General features: G+C 52.9%; 2 protein-coding genes across 9 annotated transcripts in view; one reads left to right on the plus strand and one right to left on the minus strand.

The window, feature by feature from the left end:
- The window catches only part of BOC (BOC cell adhesion associated, oncogene regulated), a 70,314-nt gene extending 52,403 nt beyond the window's left edge, over positions 1-17,911 (plus strand). For 6 of the 8 annotated variants that reach the window (XM_037136897.2, XM_037136896.2, XM_053663127.1 and 3 more), the window contains 16 exons: positions 810-956; positions 2,586-2,729; positions 4,091-4,384; positions 4,736-5,008; positions 5,586-5,893; positions 9,071-9,230; positions 9,628-9,738; positions 10,214-10,420; positions 10,798-10,979; positions 11,312-11,417; positions 11,780-11,902; positions 14,077-14,295; positions 15,026-15,261; positions 15,401-15,480; positions 16,003-16,196; positions 17,211-17,911. In XM_037136897.2, the coding sequence (XP_036992792.2) occupies positions 810-956; positions 2,586-2,729; positions 4,091-4,384; positions 4,736-5,008; positions 5,586-5,893; positions 9,071-9,230; positions 9,628-9,738; positions 10,214-10,420; positions 10,798-10,979; positions 11,312-11,417; positions 11,780-11,902; positions 14,077-14,295; positions 15,026-15,261; positions 15,401-15,480; positions 16,003-16,196; positions 17,211-17,398 (2,972 nt within the window). In that variant the 3' untranslated portion in view covers positions 17,399-17,911. The remainder of the gene's footprint in view (positions 1-809; positions 957-2,585; positions 2,730-4,090; positions 4,385-4,735; positions 5,009-5,585; positions 5,894-9,070; positions 9,231-9,627; positions 9,739-10,213; positions 10,421-10,797; positions 10,980-11,311; positions 11,418-11,779; positions 11,903-14,076; positions 14,296-15,025; positions 15,262-15,400; positions 15,481-16,002; positions 16,197-17,210) is intronic. The other 2 variants (XM_037136901.2, XM_037136902.2) reach the window with 2 other exon arrangements.
- A 1,402-nt stretch (positions 17,912-19,313) lies between these two features.
- Positions 19,314-24,523, minus strand: part of CFAP44 (cilia and flagella associated protein 44) — a 127,489-nt gene continuing 122,279 nt past the window's right edge. The window contains exons 33-35 of the mRNA XM_037136866.2: positions 22,237-22,397; positions 21,077-21,211; positions 19,314-19,487 (exon numbers count right to left, since the gene is read on the minus strand). Coding sequence (XP_036992761.2) covers positions 19,314-19,487; positions 21,077-21,211; positions 22,237-22,397 — 470 coding nt within the window. The remainder of the gene's footprint in view (positions 19,488-21,076; positions 21,212-22,236; positions 22,398-24,523) is intronic.

The following is a 24,523-nucleotide window of genomic DNA, read 5'->3' on the forward strand; positions in this document are numbered from 1 at the left end:
AAGCATCCTGCTCTTTGTTCCAGATGGATATCCCTCTTCTCTCCGCTTAGATCCCAGTCTTCTTGCCGCCCTGCCAGGACGGCCACTGCGCTGCCAGGGCCTGCAGCCTGGCGCCAGGATCCTCGGCCTCCCCCAGACCCCTGCCATTAAGCCACACCAGAGAGGAGTGCTCTGTTTGCCTTAGAAAACCTGCCGGTCACCCACAGATCCCCACCGCAGCCCTAAGAACTATTAGCCATAATGCAGAGTATAGCTGCCTCGTAGCAGGAATCACCTTTGGTCATAACCACGGTTGGTAAGGGAGCAAACTCCTGGGCCTGCCACTCTTCACTGTGGAAGCCTGAGCAGAACCAGGGAGGGCTGTTCTCAACTGGACTGCAGGAGACATCAGCATTCCCTTTTATATTTCCCTTCTGTATCCATTAGCTGGGCTTAGCCAGGACATTTGTGCCTTGACCCTGACCAGGTTTTGTAGTGGGCCCAGTCATCTCATCCCCAGGTCTCAGTGTAACAAAAGAGGCTGGTTTGCTGCACCTCCAGATGGAATTCTTGGCGTCCACCCCCGCCCTGCAGCCTATATACACCAAGTTGAACTCCCATGCAGTATGGAGGGCCACACATTCCATCCTTTAAACTGCCATAGACAACAAAAGGCGAGAGGAAGGACTTGGAGAACCCCCAGAGAGCCCCCTGTGTGTGAGGTTCTGTAGTTGTGTGTTGGTGACAAAAGACTCCAAAACACAACCACCCTGAAACACTGAGCATTTCCTCCGTCGAGGCCCAGCTGGCACCTTCACTTCTCTCCACAGATCTCCAGGACTTCAAGTTAGACGTGCAGCACGTGATCGAGGTCGATGAGGGGAACACGGCGGTCATTGCTTGCCACCTTCCTGAGAGCCACCCAAAAGCCCAGGTCCGATACAGTGTCAAACAAGAGTGGCTGGAGGCCTCCAGAGGTGAGCGAGCAGGAGCCCAGTGACCAAGGCCAGGAAGGAAGCTGGCCACCCCTGACCTCTGCTTCCCAAACCCCTATTGACACCCAATAGGTCCCTCCCTCCTCATGCTAGTCAGCTGCCTTCAACCTTGATATTTATCCCTGGAGGATTGTAAAGGGATTAGCCTCTTTGAAGGACGTCTTCTGCCTTGTCCTGAGGAACTTCTTTATCCTTTGAGGCCCTGGAAGCTGTTGCCGAGCTGCTGCTGTATGATCGGGGCTGTCAGCACAGGGCTCCAGATTTCCTCCCCATGTGAGCTGCTGGCCAACAGGCAAACCCGTTCCCGTAGCTACAGAGTGTGGGGTGGAGTGCGTCCCCACACAGCAGAGCAGTCCTTTTAGTGGAACTTGAGTTTTCCCTCTTCCCATTTTCCTGTTAACGCAGCCACCTGGGGGAGGCCAAGCTCTGGTGCGCAAAGTGCCGGCAGTGAGACAGGGTGTTTCATCCACAACTGACCTGCACTCAAGGCCAGGTAGACCCGACTGACTGAACCCCGCAGCTCAAAATGTTTACCTTTTAAGTAGCCTATAAGCTTTTAAATATATTCATTAACTTCTTCTGGTTATGCAACGAATATGTGTTCACTATAGAAAATACATAGAACTAATTTTTGAAAGTGTAAAAGTCCTAATCCCGCTCCTCAGAAATAACTGGAGACTGAGAAAACAGCACTGATCTCTAGGGTTCCCAGTAGAAGCCTCAAGGAAGCCCCTAGAGAAGGCCTGTGCATCCCACAAGGGTCAAGGGCTTTCCCAGTCTGTCTGGCATTTGCCTAAGGAGCTCATCCCCAGGGACAGGCAAGCACCAGGCTTAGCGAGCCCCAAGTACTGGAATACCACCACTCCCAGGGCAGGCCACCAGAAAGCTCAGAGCTGAGCGCTAGCAATTTCCCTGCCAGGAAGCTGAGCTCATTGTATTCCAATCACTGGTGTGTCTAGCAGTGTGCCTCTATCTACTATGGAAAGAAGCTGACCACAGGCCTGAAGCCCCACTCCCTGGAACCCCTGGCCCAGAGCAGACACAGCCTAGCAGGCCAGTGACGCAGAAGGAAGGGTTTCAAGTGGCCTTCAGACAGGGTGGTAGTTGGAAGTCAGAATATTCCTCCCTGGTTGCAGAAATTCAGTAGTGAGGTGGCTCAAAGCCGTGACTGTGACAGAGACTGATGGGAAGTTCTAAACGTCAAATCCCCTCCCTACTGTTGGATTGTGGGGATGATCATGTCATGTCATCGCCATGACTGCAGCGTGGGCCCCTCGGTCCTTACAGTGGCTGAGGTAGAACATGTTACACCATTTGAAATTTGAGTCTAGGTCTGATGGACCCCAAATCCTGCTGCCTTTCACCCTACCAGCGCCCTTGAAAATATAAAATGCTCCTCCACAAACCTGGGTAGTCAGCCAGTCAACCCGCTGGCACTTCTATCCCACGGGGAGTGAGGTTTTATGGGGAGAATTGCATTTGCAGGGTGGGCTTATTGGGACTCAGGTGCACAGCTCCTGGCTCCTGCCCTACCTGTCCCCTCCCCACCTTTGTGGGAGCTTTGGCTGTAGTATTTTAGGCCCATGCTCCCTTCCCCTGCTCTTTCCTCAGATAATTACCTGATCATGCCATCGGGGAACCTCCAGATAGTAAACGCAAGCCGGGAGGACGAGGGGACGTACAAGTGCGCCGCCTACAACCCAGTGACCCAAGAAGTGAAAACCTCAGGCTCCAGTGACAGACTACGCGTGCGCCGTAAGGGGCGGGGTCTCCCTGGTGGGGGGCGGGGTCTGGGGTGCAACAGGCAGTGCTCCAGCTCTGTGCTCTGCGGGGCCCAAGCGCCAAGCTTTCACAGTTCACACCCTTCGGCTGGGCTCACCCGGGCGGCTGTGCTTCCTGGTCACTCAAGTAGAGCTGTGGGGGCACTCCCTTCCCCCTGCCTGTTGAGAGCTCTTCTTCCTTGGGTAACGTTGAGAGGCTGGGGGTCCTTTGGGATGTGTGAGCTGGGGCAGGACAGTCACAGCCGCAGGCCGATGCGTAGGAAAGACGGTGCATTTGTGCCCACACTGAGGGCAGCAGTCTGCTCTGCTGAAGTTTGCCCAACATCTACCTCTGGTGAAAGTCGGGGGGTCCGCACATTCCCCCATTATATAAAAACAGCTCCCTTTGCTGAGCTCATTCCACGCACCAGCCTTTCTGTGTATGCGGTGTTGTGACATCTTAACGTGGAATTACTAGATTTGTGGAGTCGGCACCAGTGGCAGATAATGAGGCAAAATTTCAGTGGTTCCTCACTCACCTAGTTTTTTATGGATAATTTTGTATTCTTTTTCTGAAAGAGAGCCACCCAGGCTGTGTGAGTTTCAGGTCTTATAAAACCTTATCTGTCCTTGGTTGGCACATAAAGCAAAAGTCACACATAGTCAGCTTTTTGAAGGTTCCCAAGGAAAGTGGCACGTTAAAAAAGCAACGTGCCTTTCAATAAGTTCTACCCGATCTCTTCCCAGCATTGAAAAAAGATTGCAGCTTCCTCAGCTCAGAACCTAATGAAGTATTAATAGTTGACTAGTGGGGGGGGGGGGGACTTCACAATAAGAGAAATGCGTATCTTTAAACCACAGATCCTGCTCAGCTCAGCAAAATGCTCACGCGGAGGGAGACACTTGGGTACTGTGACCCGTGATCGGGGTTTGAAGGCCACCGTGGTTCCTGTAGCCCACCTCATCCTCAGTCTTAACATTCACTTAGTAAAGCAAGAAAAATCACCTGCACCACTTGAGTTGTTCCTCTGTCCACTGCCTTATCTGTCTCTCTGCCAACATGCACAGTTACCCACACGTATGCTTTGTCCACAATGCTACTCCATTGCTGTCTCATTTCTTATTGTGACAGCTCCTGCTAAAAGTCCTTGTTTCTCATAAGAAAACCAAGACCCAAGGGCGTTAAGTTACTTGCCCCACTTTACATAGGTCATAAGCTCCTGAAGGCTGTTTGATTCCAAATCCAGGAGCTCTGGGATTGCCTCCTGGGCCCGGGCCGCCCAAGGTGGCACGGAAGGGATTCGATACACCAAGTCCTGGTCCCACAGGCAGTCCTTTCCTGCCTCGTCCCTCTAGGCTCCACTGCCGAGGCTGCCCGCATCATCTACCCCCCAGAGGCCCAGACCATCATCGTCACCAAAGGCCAGAGTCTCATCCTGGAGTGCGTGGCCGGTGGGATTCCACCCCCGCGGGTTACCTGGGCCAAGGACGGGTCCAGCGTTGTGGGCTATAACAAGACACGCTTCCTGCTGAGCAACCTTCTTATTGACACCACCAGCGAGGAGGACTCTGGCACCTACCGCTGCATGGCTGACAACGGGGTGGGGGAGCCTGGGGCAGCGGTCATCCTCTACAATGTCCAGGTGTTCGGTGAGTGTCTCTGTAGACCTTCCTCTCCTTGACCTTCTCTTTGGTCTGCATGGCCTTTCTGGAAGCTCATAACTTCAGGCTCAGGGCTGTGTACCTTCTGAATGGCCAGGTCCCCAGTGAGTGACACAGGAGCATTGAGAGAGGTGGAGATCCTCAGATCCCAGGGACTAGGGTGTAGGGGCCTGGCCGCCTGTCATGGCTCTGATGAAGGAGACCTGGGGCCTTTCCTTTCCTCTTATCAGCAGCTACAGTGAAGGAAGAGCCTTTCCCGCCTGCATTCCCTTCCCCAGCCTGACTGGGTGTGGACAGGGAGACTCAGCCTTTCTAATCCCTGCTCTGGTTTCCTGGCAGAACCCCCTGAGGTCACCGTGGAGCTGTCCCAGCTGGTCATCCCTTGGGGCCAGAGTGCCAAGCTCACCTGTGAGGTGCGCGGGAACCCGCCGCCCTCCGTGCTATGGTTGAGGAATGCCGTGCCCCTCACCTCCAGCCAGCGCCTCCGACTGTCCCGTAGGGCCCTGCGAGTGGTCAGCGTGGGGCCTGAGGATGAAGGTGTCTACCAGTGCATGGCTGAGAATGAAGTTGGGAGCGCCCACGCTGTGGTCCAGCTGAGGACCGCCAGGCCCAGTGAGTGCAGCACAAGGGCTGGGAGATGGGCGGGGTAGGCACAGAACCCTTTTCTCAAATCCGAAATAGAACCCCACTACATAAAACTAAATGCAGGGGCTTTTCATTGTAAGTTCAAGTTTATATTAACTTATTAAGAAGTCAGACGCAGATTTTGCTAGTGAAAATAACCCATTTAACTATTTTATTCTAGTTAAAAAAAAAAGCCTTTTTCAATTTCATGTTCCATGAAACCCAGTCTGACCAGCACTGCTCCAGAGTAAAGGAGAGCAGGTGCGTCTTCAGCCTGGTTCGCGGCAGCGGCACCCGTGCTGACTGCGCAGTCACTGGGTGCCCGGCACTGGACTAGGTAACCTGGGGAACGCAGGGAAACATGACAAAGACCTTGCCCCCAAGAATTTTCTCATGGAGGAGATACAGCTTACCAAGAACGACAACACACAGTGAAATGCTGAGTCAACATTATTAGGTGCCAGCCCCCCTGTGGTCTCTCTCTGACTGTTTATCTATGGGGGTAGCAGCTCAGCAGGTGACTAACACCCTGTTCCCTCCTTTTCTTTCCTGCTCCGTATTCCAGGCACAACCCCGAGGCCATGGCGGGATGCTAAACCGGACACTACCACGCCTCCCCTGCCACCCCCGAGACCCAGAAGCCCGAACCAGATGCTGAGGGAGCACCCAGGTGTCCTGAGGCCTCCAACGTCAGTGCAGCCAGCTTCCCTGCCGTGCCCTGGAGAGAAGGGGCAGGTGGCGCCTGCCGAGGCGCCCGTCATCCTCAGCTCACCCCGGACTTCCAAGACCGACTCTTACGAGCTCGTGTGGCGGCCTCGGCACGAGGGTGGCAGCTGGGCACCGATCCTCTCCTATGTGGTGAAATACCGCAAGGTATGGGGCCTGGCGTTGTGTCTTCCTCCTGCCGGGCTGGGCGGCAGTCTCTGCCTGCTGCTGTCCCTCCTTGAGCTCCTGCGGCCTGGACCCCAGTCTCTGCTGCTGATCTCGACCTTCCATCTGCTGCACACCCTCCTACCACCTCCCAGGAAGATGGCTGTGTTGAGGAAAAAGCTGAGCGTTTGCCTTCAGGTCTGTGCTTCATGCACAGGCTTCCCAGAAAGTCACAGCACCAGCTCCTAGTCCCAGAGGAGAGTGAAGGGTTTCCCTGTTACCTGCTACCCATCCCTGCACCTCCCCCTCTCATTCGTTGTTGGTGCTGTTTTGGTTTTTAACCCACCAAAGCCCTGCCGGGTGTACACCTGCATGAACTCGGGCATGGCAAGCTAGCTCTAGAGCCGGGAAAGCAAATATTTGTGAAGAGCTATTTTCTCTGAGAGCTCCAACAGACCCCTCAGTTCTCAGGATTCACCTTGGCTGGAGTCTGACGAGCAGGCATTTGAGGTGAAAGCCCGTCGTGTTGTTCAGGCCTTGACAGAAGGGAGTGTGTCCCAGCGATGTTGTGGGAGCCGTCAGGGAAGGCCTGTCTGGCACTGACGGGTGCGGGACGGACCCAAGCCAGCCTGTCCTCGGACACTTTGTCCTGCGAAGCAGGAAGGGGCCTGCAGGCCATTACCCCCTCTCAAGGCTTCCTTCTCCCTGCTGTTATCCTGGAATTGCCCCGAGAGGATGCTCGCCCAGGTGCATGCCTGCGTCTTGCCCAGGTCGTCGGACAGTAGTCAATTACTGCTCCCAAAGGGGCTTTTAAAAATCTTATTTGATGAGTAATAACATATTGTAATGCTAGACTTTATTATGCACTCATATTTTTGCTTGTAAGAGTGCTATGCGCACCTGGAGGAAAATTTGGAGAATATATGAATGGGGAACTAAAACTATTTATCAACTCCTCTCCCCCTCCAAAAAACAAACGAAAAAACCCCAACACGGTGGAAAGAGCTGGCTGTGCAGAAGCCGTCTGCCCTGCTCTGTAGCCGGCAGCCCCCTCCTTCTGCTCTGTCCTTTCACGGGCTCTGCGAGGAGACCCTGGGTCAGGACCGGTCCACGGAGACGCCGAGGTTGTCAGGAAGACACCCAGGGCAAGGCTGCTGCCTAGGTGGGGGCCAGGGCAGGGCAGTTTCTTATTAACGCTCAGCCGGTTGGCCTCTTTACAGCCAGCCAGAAAAGGGGGTGAAAGAGTCTTTAACAAAAAGCAGCATTGTTCAGCCCTGCATATGGGGCCGGCCGGGCCTAATCCTCATTTCCCCGTGTAACTGGACACCTCCACCTCAGAGCTGGAGACAAAGATCAGGGCAGGCCAGACGCTCAGGTCCCCGGGAGATAAGAACCAGCATGAGAGCAAGAATAATATTTTTCAGACCAAGAGGTGGCCATGAAATGGCCTCACCACGAGGCAGGCTGGCAAAGGCCACTCTCGCGTCTCCGTCTGTGTGACAGTGACTAATTACCGGTCTATTTCGTATTTTCTTTTCTGATCCCAGTGCGGGTGCGAGGCCATGGCTGGGTGAGCCGAGGGAGAGGGGGGCACGGGAGAGTGAGAGGACAGTGCCCCGGCTGGTTCTGGCCTCTAGCAGGCACTGGGCCTGGGGGGCGCTCGGAGCTGTTAGGTGGGCGTGGCCAAGGCAGCACTTGTGCCTTGAAAGCAGTTCCTTCAGGAACTGCCATGTCTTAAGGATCGTCACATCAGAAAGAATTCGGGAATTAAAAAATATCGGCATTTGGGTTGTGTTTTTCCAGCCTCCATCTCTTGCTGGAGTCTGGGAGTCATTGAGCTCGTTTTCGCTGTTTCACACGATGAAGCAAGTCTCATTTCCTGGTGCATCTGCAGGCGCTGGGCTTCTGTGTTTGGGTTTCCAGCACCGCTGGGGATTCTCAGTTTGTAAAATCTTCTCCACTTGGGACAACTCCTGGAAGCCTGACATCAGTGAGCCCAGACCATCCCTGTCCCTTGAATAGCAGGTTTTGTTCTACTTTGGAATATTCTGCTTGGGACTAAGAGCTGTCCTACTGGCTGTTGAATTCCTCCAGCAAACCACAGCCCCGGGTCCCAGCAGGCGCTCTGAGATGCGCACAGTTGGCAGTTAAGTGTTTCCTCCTGAAGGTCGGGCTGGTGACGGGAGCCGCCTCTCAGCATCGCCTTTGAAGGAGCCTGGAGTTCCTTCGGTTTCTTTAAAGAGCTAGGAATATGAAGCCATTAATATTAATCCATAATCATTACAATTCATCCACAGTTTTTAAGTTCAAAGCAAGGACTGAGGGCAGGAGCAGAGAAGGGGGATTGAAATGGCAGACACCTCACTGAGCAGAGGGCGCGGGGCAGCCAGGAAGGGCCAGGCATCTGCTGCGAACTGCTGTTCAAACCTCAGTCCAAAGCGCGGCACGTTACATAAATCACCTAATTTCAGAATAATCTGAGGGATTTTATTTGCCTCATCTTATAAATGAAAGGCTTAGGGATCAGCGAGGTTAGGGGACTTGCTTGTTACACAGCCCGTGAGGGACACAACCAGGACTGAACCCGAGATTCCGTGGCTCCCAGATGGTTCTCCTTTCTAAGTAGGTGAAGATTACGAGCATGTGCTGCTGGTTGCTCTGCTCACCAGTGAGTGGCTGTCGGCAAATCCCTCGCCCCTCTCTCGGCTGCTGTCCTAGCGCGTGGGAAGCGTCCGATCCCAGGCCCGGCACGCAGTAAACACGTGGCAAATGCGGCCTTTTCTGTCGATGCTGCTACTGTTCCCACCATTCTCACCCTCTTCCTGTTTGAACTGAAGGAACTGTGTTTGGTTTACACAGAGTAAGGAGAAAGAAAGTTAAACATGGAGTTTTTCAAAAGGAGAGGGGAGGTCATTGGAGAAATTCTCAGCAGTCTGAGTCAGGCCTTCTGACCCGCCCCACTGGGCTCCCTTTGATGGGATCACCAGATGGGAGATCAGGGAGCCTTGCTTCACGTCCCAGAGACGGCAGGGCTGGTCTACCCGCGTTCTCCCAATTTGGCCCACTCTCCTCCTTCCCCGCCCCGACCCTTGGACCTCAGGTCTCAATTTCCTTGCAAACAACAGTCCACCTGTAGCTCCAGGCTGAGCCAGTCCTTATACAAGCCATCTTGCCCAGCAGGTCACAAACTCCTCTGATGACTGGACCATCTCTGACATTCCAGCCAATCAGCACCGCCTGACCCTCAGCAGACTTGACCCCGGGAGCTTATATGAAGTGGAGATGGCAGCATACAACTGTGCAGGAGAAGGCCAGACAGCCATGGTCACCTTCCGAACTGGTAAGGCTCAATCACTGCCCCCAGCTTGGCAGGGTTTCCGTGGGCCTGAGAGAATCCTACCAGGCCCAGGTGGAAAACCTTGCTCACCTTGCCCCACCTGGTCACCTGCCTTCCAGCTCTAGTCTCCCTGTGGTTCATGTGCCCAGGCCGAGCTTACACCTCTCAGCAGGAGAGCCACCAGCCAGCCTCTCTGGCATCCTTTGTCCCTCTTGCGCTTGGGGACCAGATGCAGTACTGGGACACTCGGGCAGAGCTGAGAACTAGATAAGACTTCAGTGCCCTGGGACACTTGAATCTCTTTGTCGAACCCAGTGGCAGAGCCGCAGGCAGAAAGGGCTCTGTGGGGAGGGAGACCTAATGCACACTCCTTTACTGATCTCAACCCATTTCTGCCCAGGACGGCGGCCCAAACCTGAAATCACGGCCAACAAGGAGCAGCAGATCCAGAAAGATGACCCTGGAGCCAGCCCCCAAAGCAGCAGCCAGCCAGACCACGGCCGCCTGTCCCGTAAGCCCCCAGCAACCCATGGGGGTGCAAGGGATGAGTGGTCACAACTGGGACCAGGTCCACTGCCTCAGGCCTCGTTGCTGAAGGTTGAATGGGCTCTTGGTCCTGCAGGTCCAGGAGTCCTTATGACATTTTCCTGGCATCTCCCCGGTTAACCACAATGAAGAAATAAAGATTGGAGCTTGTCAGATAAAACACTGGAGACCAATAGTGGGGTTCTGACCCTGTGGGTCCAGAGACTGTGGCGTGGAGAGCAGGTGGCCCTGGCTCCTTCCTTCTCTGACACTGCTGAGGCATAGCTCTCAGAGGGCCATGCCGGTCACCCCAGGAAGATCGAGTGCAGACACCAGGGGCAGCGGGCTGTGGGCAGGAACAGGCTCCTGTCAGGAGGGGGCCAAGTCCACCTGCAATGCAACCATTTTCTCATCGCGTCTTCCTACTGCTCCTTCCCTCCCTTACGTATCGTCTCCCCCAGCCCCCGAAGCTCCAGACAGGCCCACTATCTCCATGGCCTCTGAGACATCCGTGTACGTGACCTGGATTCCCCGGGGGAATGGGGGCTTCCCAATCCAGTCCTTCCGTGTGGAGTACAAGAGGCTAAAGAAGGTGGGGGACTGGATCCTAGCCACCAGCGCCATCCCCCCCTCCCGGCTCTCAGTGGAGATCACAGGCCTGGAGAAAGGTAGGGGCCTGGCCATCTACCTCCCGTCCTCGTCCCCATCCCCTGATTCCTGTGCCCACCCCCGTGTTGCCCCCTGGCCACCTAGAGGAGGGTGGGAGCTTTGGAGGTGTTTCTCACTGCCCACCCTCCCCGGCCGCTAGGTTCCTGTGGATGTCCTTGGTGGTGTCACCTCAGTCCCCCCAGCCCTCCTCCCCCGCTCCATAGGAAGCCCAGAGCCATCTCCTGTGTGGCTCCTCTCCGATGAGGGCGGGGGTTCTCCTGAGTCCTTTGGGGCTTTCTTTTGGGGAAGGGCTGCCCAGATGATCCCTCCAAGTCCAGGGCCTGACAGTCAGAGGTGTTTCCCAGCTCCTGGGCTCAGCGCCTGTCTCTCTCACCAGGCACCTCCTACAAGTTCCGAGTCCGGGCTCTGAACATGCTGGGGGAGAGTGAGCCCAGCGCCCCCTCCCAGCCATACATGGTGTCAGGCTACGGCGGCCGCATATACGAGAGGCCCGTGGCGGGCCCTTACATCACCTTCACTGATGCCGTCAACGAGACCACCATCATGCTCAAGTGGATGGTGAGCGGCCTGGCACACAGCGCAGTGGCAGTGGGGCTGGGCGTGGCTCCGGGCGGGGAGGAACCACTCTTCTTCCTCAGCCTTCTCAGGGCTTCCCTCACGCGTGTCTGTCCATCTGTCACCTTCCCTGGGACGGTTCAAAGGGGACCTAACTCTGGGGAAATGGCAGTTGGTTTCTCGTCTCCAAAGGCTGGGGGTGGGGGCTCTGGGGTAAGTGAGGTGAGAGAGCCCATAGGACTCTCCAGAGAGCCCCGGGGGGTCAGCAGAAGGGCCCGCCAGGCCCCCCGGGGGGTTGTGCGCCCCTGGTGATTGCTCTGCTCTGTTCCCCACAGTACATCCCAGCAAGTAACAACAACACCCCGATCCATGGCTTTTATATCTATTACCGGCCCACGGACAGCGACAACGACAACGACTACAAGAAGGATATGGTGGAAGGTGAGAAGCGCTCTCGTGTGATTTCATTTCCTTTGTTGGCAAAGGGGTCTCGCTGTTGGGGAGATAAAAATACGGAACCTGGGCTGGTGTGACAGAAGCATCTGTGCCCCGTGTCGCTGACTCTTCCCTGACACACCGGGGTCGTCAAGTTCAAATTGATAAGTCCACACAGCTCCTTCCCACAGTGATGGGACAGCAGGAACACGGGTGGGAAGCCAGAACCTTTTCTCCAGAATTCTGCCGCGTCCCGCCCCCACGGCCCCGGCTCCGGCGCACATCCTGTCCGAGTCTCACTTGGCCGCTGCAGGCCAAGCGAAGCAGGTGCACATTTCCACCTGCGGCTCCCTCGCTCTCCCTTCCAGGGGATCGATACTGGCACTCGATCAGCCACCTGCAGCCAGAGACGTCCTACGACATTAAGATGCAGTGCTTTAATGAAGGAGGCGAGAGCGAGTTCAGCAACGTGATGATCTGCGAGACCAAAGGTGAGTCCCTGGGTTCTCTGCTTTCCGCTCGCGCTGTTCAGCAGTCGGGGACAGCATCGGGGTTCCCTGTGCCTTGCTGGGTGTCTGTACCTCAAGAAGACTCCTTATTTTCCAAGGACCCCTAAACTTTGCCATTTTAACCCTTCATCTGCGTGTGCCTCATATTAAGCATGAATGGCGGCTACAAGGAACCTGGTAACTAACTCCTGCAGGAACTCGTGGAATGGAACCCATTCTTAGGTTGGAAACTTTCTACAGACACCTTACTACTGTAACATTGGGTGCTTGCACTCATTGTTTCACTTAATTTGACTACAACCCTGTGAGACGGGAAAGGAGACTACGTGCTCGTCCAAGGTTGTGCTGCCAGTCAGCAGTAGGGCGCACGTCGGGCCAAGTTCGTCTGACTACAAGCCCAGACTGTTCTGCATTAAAACATGGTAAACATACTCACATAATAACTTGTTAATATTTTCACATTGGCCAAGTGGATAGATATTATCTCCATGTTGCAATTACTCAAAGTATATAAAATAGGTGTATTGCAAAGAACGAAATCAGGAGAACATCAAAGAAGAGGAATAGAGACAAGAAAACAACCCCTCTGGCCGCCATGGGCCACGTTCTTTCTCCGGCCCCGCACTGCTTTCCCTCCGTGTTCAGCGAACAGGAGCGCCTGCCCTGGGCCCTCCCTGCCGTCTTCTCCCACGCACGGTGAAGTGAGGGGGCAGGTACATCCACAGGCAAAAACCCTGTATCAGGTGACCCCCCGCGTGCCCAGGGCGAACAACAGAGACTTCACAAGAGCTTCACACTGGTCTCCTGGAAGGATCGACTCTTCAGGGGACCGAGGAGGGAGTGGCCCCGGGGGACTGGACACACCTGCAGGGAGCTCCAGGCGGCTCCAGTCTGTGGCGCTGGAAGGAGGACGAGAGCAGAACGCTCAGGGGAGAGGCAGGGAAGTCGGTGGGCACTGGGTCAGCACAGGCCCTGGCGTCTGTGACGTGAGGGTCACTGTTGGATTTGCTTGTTGAGAAGGGTCACTGGTGACTCTGCAGTCACAGCCTGAGGGGAGAGAACAGGGTGCGAAGTGGAGGCAAAGAGAGGGGACGGGTCTGGGTCTCCTTTCTGAGGAAGCACAGGGCCAGGGACTGACAGCGTGTCGGGGCTGGGCGGGGGCAAGGAGCTCAGAGTAAGCCCTGGGGCTTCTAGATTAAAGTAACACACAGGTAACGCTGCCGTTCGTTGAAATGGGGAAGGCTGGGGGAGAACCATATCCCACCAGAAAGGAACAAGGCGAAACCCCTCGGGGACTTACTGAGTCTGAGTGTCCCGAGGCAGGGAAAGGCAGTGTCCCCCAAGAGAAGCCAGCCCGTCTCCGGCCTGGGGGTGAGCCGTGGGTGTGGGGACATAGCAGTCATCGGGTGGAAATCATGGGGAGAGAGGGGGGTACGGAGTGTCTACCGAGAGGGACCAGGAAGACCTCTCAGCACCTGAGGAGAAGAATGGGCCGGAAAAGAGAAATGTTAGAAGCAGCAGCAGAGAGGCCGGGGGTGCCTGCAGTATCAGAAAGTCCAGGGCAAGATGGCTGTGAAGAGGGGTCAACACAGTCGGACGCACCTTGATAACAGCAAAACCCGGTGAGGAGTCTGCCTCTTCACCTGTCACCTTTGAATTAGTGTTTCACAATTACCACCTGTCCCAGGGAGTCCCACCCAACACACCTGTCTTCCGGCTGTGCGACTTGGTATCTCACCTCTGTGAAAATACACTGTGCTCATACCCAGTATTTCACATCCGTTAACCTTCCCAGGAAGAGCAAATTCCTGGGTAAGTCCTTCCATTCCCAATTCTTTAGCCGGTTCCGTGCATCTTTATATTATTTTCTTCCTAGAGGTCACCAGCTCTTCTTTCAGACAATCCCCACAACATTGCTGCCCACAAGACCCAGTCTGACTCTGGGCTCACAAATATCTCAGATTGTAACTTGAAATATAAGGTTCAGTCCTCTCAGTAATACCAAATTTCACTCACCTAATAAAGGGTTTCGAGGCCCTAGCTTGTGAGTTTGACCCTATTTCCTCCTACACCCATGGAATCGGGATACCTTTTATTTGTCGTGAAAGAAGTGCCGAAGGCATAGATGCTGACGTGAGTTGTGTCCACAACTGCAGCTCGGAAGTCGGGCCAGCCTGGTGGACTGCCACCCCCAACCCCGGCCCCGCCTCAGCCGCCACCCCTGGAGACCATGGAGCGGCCAGTGGGCACGGGGGCCATGGTGGCACGCTCCAGCGACCTGCCCTACCTGATCGTCGGGGTCGTCCTGGGATCTGTCGTCCTCATCATCGTCGCCTTCATCCCCTTCTGCCTGTGGAGGGCCTGGTCCAAGCAAAGTGAGTGAGAGCCCCTCCTCCACACCAAGGGGAAGGAGCCTGGGGGTGGGGGCGGCCCCCAGCCCTCCCAGACGGCCTCTCCCCAGGGCAGGGTCAGAGGCCCCCCACTTCCCACTCACTGGAGCTCAAGCTCCTCAGCCCCCCCAGAGGGCGTGGAGAGAATCAGAGAAGACCCCGAGACTGGGCCCTTTCCTGCCAGCCCACGGGCCTTGGCAGGTGGAGGAGTGTGGAGGCATGGGAGTTTGTCCACTCCGAGTCGCGGGCGCTCAGGACTAGGCTGGGTCCTGCTCCTTTTAGCGTCTGAAGCTGCTGCTCTGACCGTACTTACTTGCCTCTTTCCTCCAAACACTTTCTGCCTCTTATCCTGAGTTACCCTGCCTGCTATCCACTAATTTCTACTTCAGATGGCAACACACCTAGTCAACGTGCCTCACCTAAATGTTGCTCCTTCTGTTTGCTCACCAGCAACTTCCCCTGAACCCTTGTCACTGTATCTCCTCGCACTCATCCCCACTAAAAAAATAAATGAAGTTAGGATGTCGGGAAAAAATGGGCGACAGGAAGCATATTCTGAGGGAGAGTATTCTCATCCCTGGGGAGGTGCCAACCCCACTCCCTGCCTACCTCATCTGACCCCACGGTCCGGAGTTTTCCGAGATTCAGGCAGGACGTTTTCACGCTGCCCAGGCCTCCTTGGCCTAAGCAGATGTCTGCCCCCCTGTCCTTCCAGAACACACAGCAGACCTGGGCTTTCCTCGAAGTGCACTTCTGCCCTCCTCCTGCCAATACACTATGGTGCCCCTGGGCGGGCCTCCAGGCCGCCGAGCCGGTGGGCAGCCCTGCCTCAGTGTCGCCAGTGGACAGGCCTGTGCCAGCGGGGTACATGTGAACAGGGGCTTCCCTGCCGCTGCCACGGGCTACCCTGGCGTGAAACCGCTGCAGCCCTGCCCTGCGGAGCACCAGCAGGTAACGGGGTCCTGGGTATGGAGGCAGGGTGGGGCTGCTGGCCAGGCTTTCTCTAGTCAGAAACAGCTCAGGTTAAAGAACAGGTGGGAAAGTTTCCTGGACCCTCTGACACCACCTTCTCTTTATTGCTTCTTTCGAGCAGCAGGGTGACACCAACGGCCTCCCGAGGCACACCATTCCTGGCAATGGGTACGACGTCCACAGTCACCGGATTCCTAGGTAACCAGGCCCCTCCCTGTCCCCCGCCTTCCACTCGCGAGTCCCAGAGCTCACTCACTTCCTCTGTAGGCTCCCAGATTCCGTGTCGGCCACTGAGAGGTGGGGACCAGCGCTTTACTCAGGGGACCCCACACCTGACAAAGCCCGTTCCACTGGGCTCTTGTCCAGTGGGCGGTTGCTGTGTTTGCCCTTACGATGCCCTTTCTGCTCTGGACTATGAGTTGGCCTCTCAGAATCCTCCCCTCACTTGGAAGGCCAGAGCAGCCTCATACTGCTGGCTTTGCCCAGAGGGCTCCGGACGCCCAGCTCCACATTCCCTAATACACTAGCGCTGGTGTGGGACCCAGTGGAGACAGACCGGGACTAGCCGTGGAGATGGTGTGGCAGCTCTTGACGTTCAACAGGGAGCAGACCCTGCTGTCTGAGCTCCTACCCGCTCTGGCGCTCTCAGACAGGGAAGCAGGTGGGGATATGGGCCCCCTCTGCCCACACCTCACCTCCCGTTTGGTCTCGTGCGTGCAGGGGAGCCAAAGCTAAGCCAGAAGAGGTCTCTTTCTTATACACACTGCCTGACGACTCAACTCACCAGCTGCTCCAGACCCACCAGGACCACCACCACCTCCGGGAACAGCCTGCTTCAGCCAGCCAGTCAGGGAGGAGGAGTGTACCCCAGAACCCTGCACTGGAAGCAACGTGGGACCCTCTTTTTCACCCAGGTCCGTGCCAGGGGCAGGGCGGGAAATTAAACAGGCTGGAGATAACATGAGGTACCCATCCCCAACCCAGGAGTGACTCGGAGGGAGAAGAAATAAGTCGATGAAGGTGGTGCTTGGTGAGGAGGTACCCACCTCTTCTACCTGGGGGAGGCCCCCTCCCCACCTGAAAGTGTAGTGGGATGTGCAGGGACATACCGGTCCGGTCCTTCTCCAGCATGGCAAGCTGTGTCCTCAAAGGCTAAGGAAAAGGACACTTTGCAAGTTCAGAGAAAAGTCCTTTGGTCTCTGATTTCAAGGCCAGTCACAAATTCCTACTGCCGCTCATCATCATAAGAGGTATTCCCTAATCACTCCAAAACGCCTTGCTTCATTGGGTCTTGTCTCTTAATTAAGAGCTAAGGTTACATCAGTCATTAAGGAGCCAAGTTCTTGCAAAGTATGGTCGAAACTGCCTGTGCTTCTGTAGCACATTTTCCCCCAGGGGGCTCAGTGCACCAGCCCCATCCCACTGTCTTCCCTGTGCCAGTGTCTTGGGGATCAGTGTGGGCTCTTGGTTGGGTACAGGATGGTGCAGAGCCTTGGATGATGTTCCCACAGGCAGACCCTCAGCCCCATGTCCGGGAGACGAAATTCACCTCCTAGAGCCAGACCAGCGTCACGGAAGCTGGACGACCTCCCCTGGGGGGGTGACTGCGAGTGGGGCGATCGCGACCAGAAATCACACCAGACGGGTGGACCAGCAGCCTGCATCTGGACAGAGCAGGGCTGTCTTCCACATTTTATGGGCTAAGCTGACCTCCTCTGCCCCAGGGTGCAGGCCGGGCGCTGGAGAGTATCTGTGGTCGCACCGCTGCCAGGTGTGACGGCCGCCCGTGCCTGTGAGAGGCCTTCTCGGGGCTGCAGGTGCCGCTCTCTCCTTCAGGATCAAGGAGATGCCAGCGCAGGGATGGACCTCTGGGCCTTGTTTCCCGGTCAGTCTGGACTTTAATGCTTCCCACCCTTCTCTTCCCGCAGGGCCCCCGTGCTGCTTGGGCCTGGTACCGGTCGAAGAGGTGGACAGCCCTGAATCTTGCCAAATGGGTGGAGGACAGTGGTGTCCCCAGCAGCCCACAGGGGCCTGCACGGGACCGGAGCTCGGGAGGCAGCTCTCCCCCAGCCCGCCTGTGCACCTGGCTTTTGAACCACCGCCCCCCACAATGTAGGCTGAAGCCAATATTTCAGAAAGACTATTACTGTTTTTAAGACAGAGAAAATCGGTATTTATTTTTCTATAATAGCCATATTTATATATTTATGCACTTGTAAATAAATGTACATGTTTTTATAGTCCTGGAAAGACATAGGGAGTCCTCCCCCTGGAGGTATAAGCCACGACATAGCAGGAGTGAACCTGGACAGAGAAGCACAGACTGGCCGGGACCCAGACGGGGGGGCGGCAGGCGGCTGCTGACGGAAGACTCCCGGGCACCGTGTGCGTGCTGACCACGGGCTAATAAAGCAGAGGCCGTGGTGTCAGAGCCGGAGACACCTGCGCAGGCGGCCAGATCCCGTGCTGCGGGAAGCCGCTTCGGAAGATGCCCGTGAGAACAGACTCAGACGTGTACAGTACTATAAGCATTAACAAACCTTCCAGAATCAATAATCTGTGGCAACAGAGCTCTGTAAAAACAAACACTGTAACTTCTAAATAAATGTTTAGTCTTCCCTGTAACTTTCAGCTGAGTCACGTGTGAGTCAGCGTTCCCCTTAGACCTTAGGAGTCAGACTTGGAGTATCTGAAGAAAATACCCACTTGTGATGTTTTCAGATCAGGAGATGAGAGCTGGAAAAGGTAGCAGATGTCACTAATTTTTTGTCTTTGTAAGTACTGAATGTCAGCTGTGCTTTTATTAACGAGGGATTCGTTAGTCACTGTCCAGCCCAAGAGAGAGATGGTGTGTGGCAGGCAAGGAGGGCCAGACCCTCAGGTCCCCTGCTGACCGGACTGAAGTTCAAACTGTTCATATGAAAGGAATGGAACCAATCATTTCTTTATAGGGGTGTGTGTGTGTGTTGAAGGCCAAGTATTTCCTCCATTTAGTTAAGTGTTACGCTACACATGAATATGTGGTGCCTGATACAATTCACTTTCCTTCCTTCTGAAGATAGATCAGCATTGCCAAAGGAGTGGACTCCCTGGTGGTTTAAAATCAACACTTTCTGCACACTGTCCAACACAGTACCATCCTTTATACCTGGAACTAGATGGACGCTGAAGCTTGCAATGTATCCCTCGATTGCAATAGAATCGAGTTACCTACCAAATGCCACTTGAGAGGCCTCCTGCCAGAGCCTGTCTTCTGTCTCCGATTTGGCAAACAAGATTCTAGGAAGGCCCCAGGCCTGGTGGTCTAGGACAAGTGCGCCCTCTGCTGGCCAGAAAAAATAGTGCCAGCTGGTGGATTGTTGAATTCTTTTTCCATCCAAAGCTAAATTGGAAAAACTCAAGACGTAACATGATATTCAGAAAAGCCATATTTGAAAAATATTTTAAGAAATAAAATGAAGGGCTCTAAGTAACATGGAAATGGTTACTTAGAAAGGAGCAGTGGAGCAGGTAAGAGAAGTAGGATGTTACCTCAGACACCTGGCTGAGGGCCATCGCTTCCAGGAGAGGAACTGGGCTATTTCTCTTGTCTCCGTTTAGCTGGTGCCCGAGACCCTCAGGTCTGGGCTGTCCCCTACCTTCTGGCCCACCACCTTTAAATAACAGTAAACACGTGACCCGGCTAATGCTCTTTATGATAGGATAGTTTTTCTTGCCAATGGGAAATTTAGATAACCAAAAAATAAACCCACAAATTTTCTAAAATGGGGCGTATTAAAGATGCAGTTTGACATACAGCCTTTTGAGACCTCACATTCACTCTGGTTGGTTCCAAACAAATCTAAAGTGGCTGAGTTCAACAATAGACACTGGGCACCACATGACCAGATCTGGTTTTAGACTTTTAGATAAGTTAGTTCACTTAAAAATAACGGGATTGTTACAGGAGACAAAACAACTTCTTTTGGATTTTATGTCAGAAATTTGGATGGATTTAAGGGGGATAATGCGAACTTAGAAGACCCAGGGCTTCATTGGTTCTCTCTCGGAGACTGAATAGGTGGGAGGATTAGGGCATCTTTCTTCCGCAGAAGAGCAATCTCTTTCTTTAAGGCCACAATCCTTTCTGCCTGGAATTGGATCAACTCGGTGACCTTCTCTCTTGCCAAGATATCTGCTTTCCGAGGGCCCTGGAAGGCGTTGCCCTGTCGAAAGAAAACAGCCCCTACTTTAAGCACCATTTGGGTGGTGAAAATTTCTCCGTCCTTGTATCGGTTAGGAGTGCCTGCCTCACTGTCCATTTAAAACATCCGTTCATTGCTCCTTAGTCTAAGAGGCCTGCATTCTTCCACCCAAATCCCACCTTTAGAAATGTGCCCCTTGGGCTAAAAAACAACTCTTAAAATGCAAATACCTTTTAGATGGGTAACTCATGAAGCTAGCTGCCACTTATACCTTAGGCGGCTCATCACTGGATCATGAAAGGCAAGTTACCCCCCTTTTTCTATACAGCCCATAGTCATACTTGTTTTCCAAAAAGGAAATCCTTACTGGGAAATTTCCTTATCTGATTTCTCCCCTGTCCAGCCAGCTCCTGCTCCTGCTTCTGACATCACTTTCAGGGAGGCCTTTGTTGCCCCGGGGACAAGGCTGGGATTGTCTGCTGGGTGTTCTATCACAGGAGCCATCCTGTGTCACTGTAATCATCAGACTGAACCATTTGAGATTTACGACATTTGACCACTTTTTAACTTGAAGTAACGACTTGTTATGGGTCAATCTAAAAGTTTGGTGTCTTGTGACATTCCGTGCCTCTCAGAGAGAAGGCCCAGTGCTCCTGGGCCTCACCAGGTGGCCAGCCTTAGCCTGGAGCCTGTGGGCCGCAGGAGATGCTCCATGTAGGCTGCCTGCTGCTGGAGGAAGGGGCGTACCACGTGGGCCACCCCTGCCCTCTGCCAGGTGCTTTACCTCTGCTGACGCATTTAATCCTCACAACAACTCCGTGAACTAGATGGTGCTCTTCCAGTTTAAAGCTACAGGGACTGAGACTGAGAGATGCATGGCCTGGCCCAAGTGACCATACTACTAAGGACTGGAAGCCGGTTACTGATGCCGAAAGTCCATGATGTGTCCATTACCCTCACTTCCTATGGCAGAACTAAAGAGTAAGAAGAGGTTATCGTTACCTGATAGCTTCTCCCTTGCCTGCCTTCACTTTACAGGCTGTGGAAGCGAAACACGAACGTTACCCATTTCTGTTCCAGCTGGGGTGGCTAAGTGAACATAAGCAGAAAACGTCCTCTTTCTTATGAAAGGCACCACAGAGGCTGGAGTATGGATGTGAAACAGGGGGCTGAGGCAGCCATCTTGTGACTCCGACCCACGTAGGTCAAATTAAATAAGCAGATATTGGAGATGGATGTTTGACACCAAATTCAGGTAGTATATTAGTATTATTTATACCTAAATAACCTTATCTCTTCAGGGCCAAGGCAAACCCCGAAGAGTAGCACTTACGTAAGTTCACGGCACCCAAGAGGCTTACAGTGAAGGTTGTCCCTCAGGCTCACTGTAACGTGGCCAGATTCAATTCGATGGTCCCAGGTGGGGACCCTGGTGGTCTCAAAACAGGCTTGTTAAATGCCAGCATTTGGTACAACCATTATGGAGAACAGTATGGAATCTTCTCAGAAAAATAAAAATTTTTAAAATGCCAGCACTTAATATTCCTGTGAACAGCTGCCTGCACAGAAGTTCCTGAGTTCGACAAAGGCTCTGAAGAAAAGAAGCATACCTGCTGGTTCTGTAGTGTGTTCAACCGAGAATCAAGTTTCTTCTTTTCCATACACAAGTCGTTCATCTGGTGAAGCTTTTTGGTGTGTTCTTCCGTCTTCACCATCAGTTCCCATCGCACTTGGGCAATCTTTTCCTACCAGGGCAGGAAGATGCAAAAATGGATTAAGTGCATGAGAGGAGATAGCGAAATAATTCAGATTTGATCAAAACCAAACCACCAGGCCCATGAAGTAATAGGCATATAGAAACATATAATCAGAAGTCAGTATGAAGATACAACCAGAAGCAGTTGCATTGGGTCTGGTTTGACTAGAGAAAAGACAAGAATGAATGTAAGTGTGATCAAGGACAAAAGTGGGCGCAGATAAGGTAGATGGACATCACTCCAGTGTTGAGGAATGAAGTGAGCATGCAGACTGGGGGCTAACAGGGACCAGTCCCATGGTCACAAATGCCCATGAGCATAGGCAATTTACTCCTTCACAGTGCAGTGACAAATCCTGGGTGAAAAAGGATGAGGCAAAATAGCACTAGGAATCTCCCCGTCTTCCCTATCTACTGATGAAATAAGATTGGAAACTGCAGAAGTCATAATGATGTGCAGGCTTATCAAATCTTTGTAAAAGCACCTGTGTTTGAATTGGGCTCTAACTAGTCACTGCTCATCTCACAGCTCCACAAGCAGCGTGGGCATTAAATTCTTCTAAGACCTTACCAGCTGAATAGTCCACACCTTGTTATAAAATTTATTACTCAGAAATGTGTTCTAATTTCCGGATTATAACAGCATGGAAAAGCTATATAGCATAATACAGTTCGGATCCTCAGAGTACAGCAGTTCATTTCTAACCCTGTTAGAGCTCTGAGACCTCCTCTGTAATCTTTCCTGCCATTTCACCATCATAATGACATGCATCCCAGACCCCAAGTCCCAGGGCTGGCGCTTTCAATCCAAGACAGACTAGTCCCTCCAACTAAGTGAATGGTAAGGAGGCTGAGATGGGCTTAAGATCAGATCACAGTGGAGGGGTGGGCTCAAGAGTGTGGCTCACAGACCCAGGCCTGTCTCCAGGTGTACAGATGCTTTGCAGGAACCACGCACAGTTCACCAGGATGTCTCGCCTCCAGTTAGTGGGTCACGTGCCCTCTCATCCGTACCTCCCACTTCTTCATTTCCTTTGCATTCAACAGCTCCTTTCGAAGTTTTTTGATCTTGAGTTCTTCGAGTGTTACATTCACAGAAAGTGTCTGAAGAGCTGCTAGGTCTATCACTCGGCCAAACTTGCTCATCATTAGTTCACGGACCGTTCCTTCCATTTCTGAAAGAAGACAGTCACTCTCAGATTGTTCAATGGCTCCGTTGGTGAATGAGCAACGCCAATAACAGGAACCCTCTAAGGAAGGGCTTTTGTAAGAAGGCGGGAGAAAATTTTATGTTACCAGCTGGTTTTTCCTCTCTAACTTTTCACCTGCTACTTTCTTCACTTAAAATGCCCATTTCTGTATGATCTTTTCACCTACTTCAAAACCTTGTGAAAAACACTCATCTTTCCCACCTGGCTTACACATCCTGCTCTGCCCTCCTCAGACTGTTAATGGGCTCCAACTCCATTATGAACGCTTGCATTTTGAAATATTTTCTTACTGATCTCTAGAGCATCAGCATTAAGAATAGCGCAGGCATTTAACAAAAGTTGGTTTTTTTGTTTTTTTTTTAAAGATTTCATTTATTTATCTTTAGAGGGGAAGGGGACAGAGGGAGAGAATATCAATGTGTGGTCACCTTTCATGCGTCCCCTGTTGGGAACTGGCCTGCAACCCAGGCATGTGCCCTGACTGGGAATCAAACCGCAGTTGTTTGGTTTGCAGGCCAGCACTCAATCCACTGAGCTACACCAGCCAGGGCTAACAAAAGTTTTCATCTTACTCCAAGTAAAAATTGTAACTTTTTCTGGTGTCTCCGGAGGCCCTACCCGGCCCTGCCATGTTACCTCTCCTACTCCTTTCTCTTAGTCTCCTCATCTTTGCCCATACATGCTGGACTCCTTTTCTGCATTTCAGATATTCCAGGATCACCCCCACCTTGGTTCCCACTGTCTGGGATGCGGTTTCCCAAACAGCCCCACAGCTCGCTCTGCCCAGCCCATGTTCTGAAAGCAAGTTGTGAGAACTGGGAAAGACTCGTTTCCAATACCCCTGATTCTGAAGGTGGAACAAACAGCAGGGCCTTGTCCTCTAACCAGGAAGAGCCACGTCTTATCAGGGAAGTCGCCTTTCCAGGGGGCCCTTTCCATCCTCCTACGGACCTCAGCCCGACTTTCCTAGTCCTTTTTGGTGATGGTTTTTAACAATTATCTCCAGCTAACAAGCAACATATTTTACTTTTGTTTATTGTGAAAATGCTGGAACAGCTGGACAAAATTCCATTTGTGGGATCTGAGCACCTCAGGAAAATGTAATCTTGTGACAAGACTTCCTTAGTCATAGACCATCTTCAAGTGAAGTCTGAAGGCCCTGCCGTATAACATGGTACAGTTGTTATAGAGAAATATTCTATTCAGGTATCATTGTTATGGTTGAATTGTCACAGTATAAATGGCTAGGCTACCATTTTGCACAAACCAGGAAGGGGTTATTAATTTCTATTCTGCATGAGCAGCATAGTATTCTGCGTGAGGCAGCCACTGACTTGTGTAATGCAGTGGGTGTGACAATAAATTGCAGTGATGCAAATAAAACAGTGAAATTATTTGCACATGTGTGGCGAATAAGAGGCTGGAATAGCCTATGGCTGTCTCTGCCTTTCTCGGGAAGAATCTTCACTTCCTTCCAGCCACTCCATATAAGGGTTAGCCTGTCCCACAGCAGTGTAGCGGGACACGTACTCGGGTCCCTGCCACGCACCCAGTGGAGCCAGCCTAGTGCCTTCTCCAGACTCCATTAAACCTGCTAGTTTTTCTTGGGGACATCGAGTCTTCTGGAACCCCCAGCAGCCACCTTCCCCACAGCTGTGAGCTGTGACCTCCTTGGAATGCAGTGAACTTAGCCCTTCCCATGGCCATGTTCTAGACTCTCCTCTTCTTCCCCATTGGGTCTAGGGATAGAGGAGGGCAACCGCCAAGGTAAGTACAGTGTTTTTCGCCCCTGCTCAGCCTTTTTTCTCTGATCTACAGGAAGGGAACTCACCCTCAGTTTTACACTCAGAATTAGGAAATCGGTCTTTAACCAGATTCACGGGCTGCTGTCACAAAATGGGCTGGAGGTGAGAGAAGAACTCAGAGTCACCGAATAAAACCCCTACCACATGGAAGTACTGTTCTTAATTTTAACTAATACTCCAAAAATGTGATACTTCACTTCATTTTCTTCACACACTTCCCCAAACTGAGTTTCACCAAATGAAACAAGCTTCCTCATTTTCATACTAGTTTATTTCTTGGTTTGA

Source organism: Artibeus jamaicensis, unplaced genomic scaffold (genome assembly GCF_021234435.1).
Source record: "Artibeus jamaicensis isolate MK-2021 breed Jamaican fruit bat unplaced genomic scaffold, CSHL_Jam_final contig_3126, whole genome shotgun sequence".
Taxonomy (NCBI): Eukaryota; Metazoa; Chordata; class Mammalia; order Chiroptera; family Phyllostomidae; genus Artibeus; species Artibeus jamaicensis.